General features: G+C 44.5%; 1 protein-coding gene across 4 annotated transcripts in view; it reads right to left on the reverse strand.

Annotated features, from left to right (window-relative positions):
- The window catches only part of SPTLC1 (serine palmitoyltransferase long chain base subunit 1), a 43,125-nt gene extending 34,182 nt beyond the window's left edge, over positions 1 to 8,943 (reverse strand). For 3 of the 4 annotated variants that reach the window (XR_014491457.1, XM_083354649.1, XM_083354651.1), the window contains exons 1-3: positions 8,867 to 8,943; positions 5,783 to 5,890; positions 2,821 to 2,915 (exon numbers count right to left, since the gene is read on the reverse strand). Coding sequence is in view for 2 of the 4 variants with exons in the window: in XM_083354649.1 (XP_083210775.1) it covers positions 2,821 to 2,915; positions 5,783 to 5,890; positions 8,867 to 8,929 (266 nt within the window). In the remaining 2 variants the exon portion in view is untranslated. The remainder of the gene's footprint in view (positions 1 to 2,820; positions 2,916 to 5,782; positions 5,891 to 8,866) is intronic. The other variant, XM_083354650.1, reaches the window with a different exon arrangement.
- Positions 8,944 to 12,382: the final 3,439 nt, after the last annotated feature.

Here is a 12,382-nt window from a genome sequence, read left to right on the forward strand (position 1 = left end):
AGGCTGGGGAGAGAGATGAGGTTTTTTTTTTACCTCACATTGCCCGAACTGGGCGCTGACAGCAGCGTTCATCCACCCCGTCAGCAGCCATGACTCGGGCACTAAGCGGGGAGCGAAGGGAAGGGACCGGCTTTCTTTCAGCCCCGCTGCGCCAGTGTGCGCGTCGCCAGGCGGCGGAGAGCGGGGGAGGGAAGGCACCGGGCAGAGCGCTGCCCAAAGGGGAGGGAGGCGGAAAGGCCTGCGAGCGGCGGCTGGCTGTGGCGTTGGGGTGGCGCGGGCGAGGCAGCGGGCGAGCGGGGGGGAAGCGGCGGCTGGCGGTGAGTTGGGGCGAGTTCGGGGCTGCGCGGGCGAGCGAGCGATGGGGGGAAGCGGCGGCTGGCGGTGAGTTGGGGCGAGTTCGGGGCTGCGCGGGCGAGCGAGCGATGGGGGGAAGCGGCGGCTGGCGGTGAGTTGGGGCGAGTTCGGGGCTGCGCGGGGCGAGCGAGCGATGGGGGGGAAGCGGCGGCTGGCGGTGAGTTGGGGCGAGTTCGGGGCTGCGCGGGCGAGCGAGCGATGGGGGGGAAGCGGCGGCTGGCGGTGAGTTGGGGCGAGTTCGGGGCTGCGCGGGCGAGCGAGCGATGGGGGGAAGCGGCGGCTGGCGGTTTGTTGGGGCGAGTTCGGGGCTGCGCGGGCGAGCGAGCGATGGGGGGAAGCGGCGGCTGGCGGTGAGTTGGGGCGAGTTCGGGGCTGCGCGGGCGAGCGAGCGATGGGGGGAAGCGGCGGCTGGCGGTGAGTTGGGGTGAGTTCGGGGCTGCGCGGGCGAGCGAGCGATGGGGGGAAGCGGCGGCTGGCGGTGAGTTGGGGCGAGTTCGGGGCTGCGCGGGCGAGCGAGCGATGGGGGAAGCGGCGGCTGGCGGTGAGTTGGGGCGAGTTCGGGGCTGCGCGGGCGAGCGAGCGATGGGGGGAAGCGGCGGCTGGCGGTGAGTTGGGGCGAGTTCGGGGCTGCGCGGGCGAGCGAGCGATGGGGGGAAGCGGCGGCTGGCGGTGAGTTGGGGCGAGTTCGGGGCTGCGCGGGCGAGCGAGCGATGGGGGGAAGCGGCGGCTGGTGGTGAGTTGGGGCGAGTTCGGGGCTGCGCGGGCGAGCGAGCGATGGGGGAAGCGGCGGCTGGCTGTGGCTTCGGGGCGGCGCTGAGCTGCGCGGCCGCCCTCCCGCCCTGCCTGCCCCCTGACCTTCGCCCCGCAAGCCCCCCCGACTTGCCCGGAGGAAGCGGCGGCGGCGCGGCGCTGCGGGCCGGGAGGGGGTGCGGCGGGGGCTGCCCCTCCTTCCAAGGAGCCGAGCCCGGCGGCATGTGTGTGTGTGTGTGTGTGTGTGTGTGTGTGTCAGACCCGCAGGAATGGCTAGTAAAGGTGGCGGCAGTCCGGCATTTGCGTTTCTCTGTGTGTCAAGCCCCGTGGGCTCGACACACAGGAAGGGGGGGAATGCCGGAATGCCGCTTCCCTACCAGCCATTCCCGTGGGTCTGACACACACACGCACGCACGAGGGGGAGAAACAATGCTGGACTGCCGCCAGCTCTGCAAGGCTCCGCCGCTCCCTTCTCTCAGCAGCCTGTTCCGAACGAAGGGACAGTTCTTTTTTTTTGTTGACTGGAGTATAAGCCGAAGTGGAGTTTTTCAGCCCAAAAAGTGGGCTGAAAAATTCGGCTTATACTCAAGTATATACGGTAGTTTAAGAAAAGATCAGCAGTTAAAATCCCCCTTTATTATAGAAACTGCCCTTTTTAGCATTACTGTAAATAGATTTTCCCTTTTCCATGTTTATTTGGAAAAAACAGGAAGCTACCAAAGTTATACTGTTAATTCACCTAGCCCAATAGTCTACATTGACCGGCAGCATCTTGCCAGGACTGTAGGTAGTATTTGTAGCACTATGTGCAAATTTTGAATCTGAGATGTCCTGTGGGCAAAGCACAGGCTCTACCACTCAATTAACAGGGAAGTAGAAAATACCATTCATGAGTAGCTAAAATTACCTGTCTTATGTTTCTTATCCTGAGATTGAATGCCCTTTAAATAGAAAATGCCTGTTATTACTAAACAATTTAGTAAATTAAGTAAATCTAGAATTACTAATGCTAATAATGTCTGAGTAAATTAAAAACAGAAAATATGTAAATTGTTATATGAAGTGTCCAGAACAGGTGAGTCCAGGTGAGCAAAACAGAAAACGGGTGCAAAATATATGAATTCTAGGCAGAAGATGTTTCCGAGGATTGGTATCCAACCAGCCCACTTGATTTCCCTTAAAGGGACATACCAGAAAGGAAGATTGAGAGGCGAGCAGGCAGCTAGGCACCATGTTTGAAGCAAGGCATAACCAATTAGAAAGATTGGTGGAGCATACCAGGGTGGCCTTGCTTGCCCTGTGAGATCCCTTTTTAGCCAACATTTGGAACAACTAAAAATGTTCAGTTTTAGTTTAGTGCAATCAAACCACAGCCTACCTATAACAACTTCAAAGAAAACACATTTTTCATTTCACCAGGACTTCTAAGGACCATCAGACATGCTTATTTTATCCATTAAGCAGAGTGATAAAAATGAAGTAACTTACTATGCCTACTTGGTATCTTTCACAACTCAGTTCCACATTAGAATTTAAATTTGTGCTGAACCCAGTTCTCTTAACTTGCAAGATAGTGAGCCATAATTATTGTACAAAGTGGTCAAGCTCACAATCCTAAACACATCTGCTAGAAGTATATACTTTCAAACGCAGTCATATTTCATGTAAACATGTAAAAAAAAAAACTGGGCTGAAATTACGGCAATCCAAACTTACCCTTTAACAATATTGTAATTCAGTGCTGGGTGATCTTTTGGTACTGGAGGAACAAGAGGTTCTGGCTGCCATTCTTCAATCAACTCTTCCTTTTCCTGTTACAAACAGAAACAGAAGTACTGAATGATGTTCAACAGATAGATATCCTGCCTTTCCTCCTAGAGCTCAAGATGGTATATATAGCAGTCTCCTTCAATTTTCCTTTATAACAACAATCCTATGAAGGAAGTTGGTCTGAGAGAGAATGACTACTTGTCAGTTGGCAAGAATCAGGATCACATATTAAGTTCCAGTTAAGTGGCTTTATTGCTCATTCCTACTTACAAGAATCTAGTCAACTAACACTCAGTGCCAAACTGGCAGTAGATAAGAATTAATGGATTTCAAGGGGGGAGCTGTACTTTGATTGCTTGTGCGAATGTAACAACTCCAGGCTGATTCCTCTCTTGACACTGTCCTTCTTCTACACTACTGTAGTCCAAGGTCACTCCCCGAGCATCTATAGCTGAGAGTGGACTTGAACCTGGGTTTCTCTTGTCCTAGTCCAAGAATTTAACCCTAATTTACTAAGAAAAGAATGAAAAATTGCATGTAAGCAGTTGAGATACACACAGAGACATTTGTAAAAAAAGAGATTTAAGTTAATGAGACTGAAATCATGTTCATTTTAAATCTACTAAAGGTAGTTTTATGCCATTTCCTTAAATCAAATTATCCTTTATACAATTCATAGTTTTCCTAAGAATATTAGGAATACTTAATTGATTGCTGCATTAATTACAAAACTTCTTTTTGCACAATTTTAGAAGACATTAGTAAGTTGATTAACTAGCAAGTATGCTTTGGAACTGAACTAAATTTCTTGTACAACAGTCTTTGATGAACATACGAAACAGCACAGAAACTGTAATCTTAAAATCCAACTACAGTTGCAAGAAAAAGTATGTGAACCCTTTGGGATTACGTGGAGTTTTGCATGAATTGGCCATAAAATGCGCTCTAAACGTCATGTAAGTCACAATAATAGAAAAACACAGTCTGCTTAAAATAATACTACACAAACATTAGCTGTTGTCATGTTTTAATTGAACATAACATGTAAACATTCACAGTGCAGGGTGGAAAAAGTATGTGAACCCCTAGCCTAATGACTTCTCCAAGAGCTAATTGGAGCCAGGAGTGAGTCAACCTTGACTCCAATCAGTGTGATGATATTGGATGTGTTGCTGACAGCTGTCCTGCCCTTTAAAAACACACACCTGTTTTGGGTTTACTGGTCTCAAGAAGCACTGTCTGATGTGAACCATGCCTCGCAGAAAAGAGCTCTCAGAAGACCTACGATCAAGAATTGTTGACTTGCATGAAGCTGGAAAGGGTTACAAAAGAATCTCCAAAAGCCTTGACGTTCATGTGTCCACGGTAAGACTGACTGTCTACAAATGGAGAAAGTTTAGCACTGTTGCTACTCTCCCTAGGCGTGGTCGTCCTGTAAAAATGACTGCAAGAGCACAGCGCATAATGCTTAATGAGGTGAAAAAGAATCCTAGAGTGTCAGCTAAAGACCTACAGAAATCTCTGGCACATGCTAACATTTTTGTTGACACATCTACAATAACGAAAACATTAAACAAAAATGGAGTACATGGGAGGACACCATGGAGAAAGCCATTGCTGTCCAAAAAAAATATTGCAGCACGTTTGAAGTTTGCAAAAGAGCACCTGGATGTTCCACAGCACTACTAGCAAAATATACTGTGGACAGATGAAACCAAAATTGAGTTGTTTGGGAAAAACACACAACACTATGTGTGGAGAAAAAAAGGCACAGCACACCAACATCAAAACCTCATCCCCACTGTAAAATATGGCGGAGGGAGCATCATGGTTTGGGGCTGCTTTGCTGCCTCAGGGCCTGGACGGATTGTTGCCATTGATGGGAAAATGAATTCCAGAGTTTATCAGGACATTTTGCAGGAAAATGTACGACCATCTGTCCGCCAACTGAAGCTCCGCAGAGGATGGGTGATGCAACAGGACAATGACCCAAAGCATACAAGTAATTCAACAAAACAATGGCTTCAACAGAACAGAATACGCCTTCTGGAGTGGCCTAGTCAGAGTCCTGACCTCAACCCAATTGAAATGCTGTGGCATGACCTTAAGAGAGCGATTCACACCAGACATCCCAAGAATATTGCTACACTGAAACAGTTTTGTGAAGAGGAGTGGTCCAAAATTACTCCAGATCATTGTGCAGGTCTGATCTGCAACTACAGGAAACGTTTGGTTGAGGTTATTGCTGCCAAAGGAGGGTCAACCAGTTATTAAGTCCAAAGGTTCACATACTTTTTCCACCCTGCACTGTGAATGTTTCCATCTTATGTTCAATTAAAACATGACAACAGCTAATGTTTGTGGAGTATTATTTTAAGCAGACTGTGTTTTTCTATTGTTGTGACTTACATGACGTTTAGAGCGCATTTTATGGCCAATTCATGCAAAACTCCACGTAATCCCAAAGGGTTCACATACTTTTTCTTGCAACTGTATGCCTAGAAACGGTAACAAAAATAATTATACTATAAAAAGGAGATAATACTTTTTAGATTCTGAGATGCTTTGCACTGACTGGTCAATGACAGACATGCATCTCTGTTTCTTATATACCCAGGGATTCTTGCAGAAACTACAATAAATGTCCCTTATATATTTATATTTCAGTTTGTTTTTTAATTGAACTTAAATATATATATTATATATATATTAAAGGTGGAAAGAATTGTGAAGTGGCATATCTTGGTCTGTTTTTTTACATTTTAAAAGCTTGGCATTTTAACAGGGGTTAGTAGACTTTCTATAACTACTATATATATAGTTATGTGTCTGTGTGGGTGGGTGAGTAGGTGAAGGGGGAAGGGAAGAGGGGGAATAGAGAGGGAGAGAAAAATTTAGAAATCCAGACCTTAGGCGTAAGATCAGATCGCTCCTGAAGTTTATATGTTTTAGAGAAAAGCAGTCTGATTATCCATAGGATCAGAATACCTTCTAAAATAAGATGGTACGCTGGAGCCTAGAAATTAAAAAAAATAGGAGAAATCATTAATGAACCTATGTTATTTCAATAAATCCACATAACAAACAGGCAATTTCTGCAATGGTTAAGCTCTATTCGAAACACATCTTATATAACTCTGCAAGAATTACTTTTGAGACCTAATATGACTGGAAAAAAATTCATTAGGGATACTAAAAAAGGACTGGATCTATTTTTATGCATGCCTCACGGTGATGCAAAAATTTCTATGACTTTGAAGCTGCAAACTTAACTGCCTACAGTTGGAACTCTAATTTGAGGCTGATAAAACTAACATGATTTTAAATTTTGAATCATGGAATTAGAATTCTATGATCCTGATGGATTTTATTTCAGGCTTCTGTGCCCAATGACTGGTTAGAAAACCATTTTATGTTTGTGAATGAATGCCCACTGTGAATGCACACAGTGTTTTCTCTGTCCTCTCATGTAATGCTCTCCAAAATCACAAGGGAGAAATGTATACATTTAAAAAATGTATGCAAGTAATTCATGAAGGACTGTGCTGACCAGCATTAAATGAATTCATACCATACTTACTTTGTAGGACTAAACAGATTAAATGGTATCCCCATTCCTAAAGCATAGATCAAAAAGTTTCTCAGTCAATAATCTATGTACAAGTGAAACATTAAGTTTATAGCTACAAATCATATGGTCGTGTTTCTGGAATAGTTTTACACTGAAAATAAACTTAACAATCAACCTGCTTTAAACTCCTGTTTCTTTTTCTATCATTTATGATTTATGTTTTTGTATACATGCATGTGTGTGTGCATTTGTGTGAATGCATTAATTTATTTTCTATCTTTCCTACAAGCACTAAAGGAAGGATACATAGCAGTTTACCTTGACTTTTTCTCCAAAATAACACTCCCATGAGGTAGATGAGAGCAAGCGTGAATGACTTGGCCCAAAATCATCTAGGGAGCTTCTCTGTTTGAGGATGACATAAATGCAGGTTTCTTTGGTTCTAGTTGACTATTATATTATCTATCCTGTAGAATTATACTATTAGCAATTTAAGCCAAGTTAGTGTGCTTGCCATCTGCAATATGTTATGACTGTTTGTTTCTTCTGATATAAGCATCTAAATCTTACTTTTAAATGGACTTTCAACATTAGGACATGAGTCAGTCACAGCTAATATAGTCCACAAACAATATTCAGAGAATTACACCAGTCTAGCAGAGAAAGTATTTAAGTACCCCTTTAAACAGAACATAGAGGGTGAGATTTTCCAGGAATCATCCTTATCATTACAAAATTAATTATTTTTGCATTTTTATTCTAAGAAATATTTAATAACACATCCATAAAAATAAGATATTTAAATTCTGTGCAAAATTGAACAAGAATTTTCAAAATAATGTTAATACTTCTTACAGCCATTATGGCATTTCAAGAATGGATGTAGAAAGATGCTCAGAATTCATTTATTCTACATAAAGGTAAAGGTAAAGGTTCCCCCGCACATGCGTGCTAGTTGTTTCCGACTCTAGGAGCCGGTGCTCATCTCCGTTTCAAAGCCGAAGAGCCAGCACTTGTCCGAGGACATCTCCGTGGTCATGTGGCCGGCATGACTAGACGCCAAAGGCGCACGGAACGCTGCTACCTTCCCACCGTAGTGGTCCCATTTTTTCTACTTGCATTTTTACGTGCTTTCGAACTGCTAGGTTGGCAGAAGCTGGGACGAGTAACAGGCGCTCACTCTGTTATGCGGCACTCGGGATTCGACCTGCCAAACTGCCGACCTTCTGATCGACAAGCTCAGCGTCCCAACCCACTGAGCCACTGCGTCCCTTTAGTCTACATAACAACCTAGCTAATAATCCTTGAGCCACGCTTACAAACACACACACACACACACACACACACACACACAACACTTCTTCCCTGATCTAAAGCCAAGATATCAAGATGCAGTTAGAACAGGCTGATATCGGTAATGTAGCTTTACACTTGGGCAAACGATGGGCAAGGATCTCTTCCTTCAAAGTCAAAGAGCCTTGGTGGAGCCGTGGGCTAATGCCTCCTTAAGTAACACCAGCTGCCTGCAATTAGCGCTGGTTCGCATCCCACCAGACTCAAGGTTGACTCAGCCTTCCATCCTTCCGAGGTAGGTAAAAAGAGGACCCAGATTGTTGGGGGCAATAAGCTGACTTTGTAAAAATGCTGCTTGGCCCCCCCTTGCCCCCCCCCGAAAGCCCTAATAAGCAGGTATATACATAGAATGAAGGCTATTGCTAAGCACATTGTGCTTTAGATTGTAAGCCGCCCTGAGTCTTCGGAGAAGGGCGGGATATAAATGGGATTTTTAAAAAAAAAATCAAAGCCATAAAAGAAATGGGGAGAGGGAGGGAGGGAGAGGGACGGATGGTGGAAGAACAAGAAGATAAAACTTCTAAACGTTTTTATCACAAATCGAATCCCAGAAACCAACAATAGCGAACCTCAACTGCAATTAAGTGGAGAAATGAATCCTCCGGCTCGCTTCAATTCGTTGAGGTCAGGTATATTGTAGTGCAGGGGTCTTCAAACTTGGCCCTTTTATGACTTGTGGACTTCAACTCCCAGAATTCCTCAGCCAGCAAAGCTGGCTGAGGAATTCTGGGAGTTGAAGTCCACAAGTCATAAAAGGGCCAAGTTTGAAGACCCCTGTTGTAGTGAGTACCCACCATACATCCCAAGCGCCATCCACCAACCAACCAACCCCACGATGACTTCGCCTCCCGGCCCAAGCCCCTCTTTCCTACTCCATCCGTCCTTAACAGGGACTCGACCATCGTCCCCTTCCCGTAGGTCCCGAGCCTTTTCCAGCCACGGCCCTTATTGGGAGGGAGGGGGGGGGAAAGGAAGGTGACATGCCGTTCCCAAAGCAGCTTTCGACCCCCTCCGCCACGATCCCTCAGCGGAGCCCCTATCCAAGCCCAGCCATTCTCGGCCTCTCACCTCGTAGAAGGCCTGGACCATCTCCACCAGCACCCACTGTTGCCCCGCAGGCTCCGCCGCCATCGCTCTCCGCTGCTTCCGGGTAGGAGGCGGAGCTACGTCGCCGAGCGTGAAGAGCAGGGGGGCGGAGCCGTGACGTCGAGAGCGCGAGAAGCAGGCAGGGTGGGTTTGGAGCAGGTCTTGCCGGCTTTTTATAAAAAAAAAAAAAAAAAATCAGCGAGAGCAGAGCGGGGCGGCGGTTCCCGTAGCGCGCATGTGCGCTTCCATGGAGCGTATGATGGATGTCGGTGTCCAGGAATGTCCTTGGACGAAGCGTGTCTAGCTCGCGGTTGTGAGGATATGAAATGGTTGTGTGTGTGTGGTTTTTTTTCCTGACCAAAGGGGAAGCGGGTTTTCCTTTCGTTGTACTGGGGGGAAAAAAAAATCCCGGAGCCATGAGGCTTGTTTCCCACTGGTAGCTCTGCTGATTTTATACTCTGCTCTGATTTTCCCAGGTTCTCCTCCCCAGACAACATGCATTAAGTCAACCGCCCAGAGTTGGATTAATTTAACTTAATTAAATTTATTTATTTATTTTATTTATTGATGGGTTTTATATCCCGCCCTATCTCCCGAAGGACTCAGGGCGGCTCACAGCAAAACATATAATAAGTACAGAAATCAAGATAGAAATAAAATTGAGAACATCTGTGCAATAAATTAAAATTAGAGAATTAAAAAATAAATAAATTAAAAATACTAAATATAAAATGCCTTTGTTGAGAAGGAAGGACTCACTGGAGAAGAGCCTAATGCTGGGAAAGATTGTGGGCAAGAGAAGAAGGGGACGACAGAGAATGAGGTGGCTGGATGGAGTCACTGAAGCAGTAGGCGTGAGCCTAAATGGACTCCAGAAGATGGTAGAGGACAGGAAGGCTTGGAGGAACGTTGTCCATAGGGTCGCGATGTGTCGGACACGACTTTGCAACTAACAACAACAAAATGCCTTTGTGTGTAGCCTAGCAATGTTCAGGCTGATCTCTCCGAAGTATTAAACCATTGGAAAAGTATCTCAGCCTCAGATAAAAATCATCATGTCCTGCAGAGAAGTTGGGATGTCTCTCCAAGTTTTCTCCAAATGACTTAGCATGACTAGGGGAATTTTTATTTTATTCTTAACTTTTAGTCAGTGCTTTTTTTGTAAAAGAAAAAGGTGCCGGAACTCACACATGTCATACAACCCGCCTTGCCTACCCTACAAGGTTCCATACAAAAAAGGTGCCGGAACTCCGTTCTGAACGTTCTATGAGAAAAAAAGCCCTGCTTTTAGTAAATAGGAAAGCGGTGTTTTAAAGTGCTGATTCTGCCTGTAATCCTGTACATCCTTAGTAAGTAAGCATCTTAAGACTTGGGAGTAGGCATCCTTAGGCTTGTATTATTTTCATTAATATAATCGAGACTAACTTAGACACCATAGTTAAGGACATCCTCACTTTCTGCATTGACTTTGATTAATAATTTTGCTAAGGCAAGCTGCAGTGGGCAGTCATTAGGTTTTCTCTTTTAACATGAAAATGGAATGTGGCCTGAAAGGATATTCAGATCAGATCAGAGCTAAAATTTGGAAGCTTCAGCTGGTTTAAAGTGCAGAGATTAGTGTAGTCTTTTGGGCCCCTAGAAAGGCCCATATTACATGTCTGGTCCACGAGCTGCACTAGCTACCGGTCTGCTTCTAGGCACGATTCAAGGTGTTGGTTAAGACCTTTAAAGCCCTTAAAGGCTATGTGATGAAGGACTGGTCCCACTAGGGCAGGTTGCCTCACTCGAGCCAGCAGAGAGGGCCCACTGCGAATCTCGTTGGTCAAAAAATCTCTTGACTATTGGGAATCAGAAGAAGAGCCTTCTCTACTGTTGCACCTGCCCTTTGGAACATCTTTCCCTCCAAGGTGAGATCTGCCTCCATCCTCCTATCCTTCCATAAGAGTCTGAAGACCTGGGTCTGCTGGTTGGCCTGGGGACCCAATGGAAGTGGCTACTAGATGGATTGCAAACTCCATCTTCCCCCTCGCTCCCTGTTTACCCACCCACCCATCTTTTATTCTCATACTGTTGTATCATTATTTTCTTTTTCATTGTTTATTCTGTTATTCCATTACTCTGCTACTGTCATGCTACTGTCATGCTTACACTTCATTTCTCTGTTTTTATTGTTGTAAGCTGCCTAGAGAGGTGGAAAATAAATTTAACAAATAATAACAATAAATACATGGTAAATTTAAAATACAAGTATAAACCTCATGCATAAAATATTCAGCAATTTGTGAGATACTCTCATTTCAACCACTCATAATAACACCAGATGTGTTTGGGAGAAGGGGCTGAAATAATGATGCGTTTCAGTTGGTGGCCAAGGGCAAAACAAGTGGTGAAACAGGACTGCAGTTTTGTGGCTTCAGCACAGCCACACCCTTCCTTGCCTGGTTTTATAAGCATCAGTTTAAATAAATCTGGTTATCATTAAAAAGAAGAATACCTTCAGAATGTTCACGTTCATCTGTTTAAAAGGAATAGTGCCAGGGCAGAAGAAAACTGATGCTGCTTTAGTCGACTTTGTGGAAACAAAATCAATTGTGCCTGAATTGCATAGCATAAGGTTTGAATGTCTCTGCAGCAAAACTGATTTCTACCCAAAAAGAAAGAATGACAGTGGAAAGGGTGGCATAAAATGGATATAATAAATAACATGAGTGGGGAATTTACCCCAATAAGGAGATCCTATTCCCATTCCTCAGTGCAGCACTTATAAGGACGCTATGTATAAGTATTGCTATTCTCAAGTTGCAGTTTATCTGGGAAGATATGTCACATACAACTTTCCCTCCAGCAATTGTACTTATTATCTGTGATGAGCGTTCAGGATTGCACAGTGTTGGGAGTGCTTATTGGACTATATTTATGATATCACTCTTTGTTGTTCAGCCTGCCCCTCCAAACTATTCAGCTTAAACAAGTATAAACAGAAAAGGCATTGTGTCAAGAGTTGTTGTTCTGTCTGGTGGGACTACATTCTGCCCTAAATGTTCCTGCTTTTCCATGGCTGGATTCCCAGCTTCCTTTTTTTGGTTGCTTTTATTCTTACAGACTATTTATGTTTCTATTTAATTACTTTTTAGAGTTTGTGTTTTCACTTTGCAAAACTGAATCACAAAGCCAAAAGGGGGAGAAAAATCTATTGAAAGAAAAAAAAATCTAAGCCAATAATGTACCTGATGGGATGGTATTCTTTCCCAAAACATGTATACTGTGCACAAACAATTCATGGATGATGGATTGGTGTATGACAGAAGATGAATCAACCAGGTTTGTTGTCATGCTGATTCCTGTACAGGTGTCCTTGTTTAGTGATCACAATTGGGATGTGCAACTCAGTTGTTAAGCAACACGATTACTAAGTGAAACTATGGCTGTGCTTATGATCTTGCTTCAGGTCTTTGCTTTAAAGATGGGTGAAAGTTATAAATGCAAGGATTGGTTGCA

Source organism: Vipera ursinii (assembly GCF_947247035.1).
Source record: "Vipera ursinii genome assembly, chromosome: 2".
NCBI lineage: Eukaryota > Metazoa > Chordata > Lepidosauria > Squamata > Viperidae > Vipera > Vipera ursinii.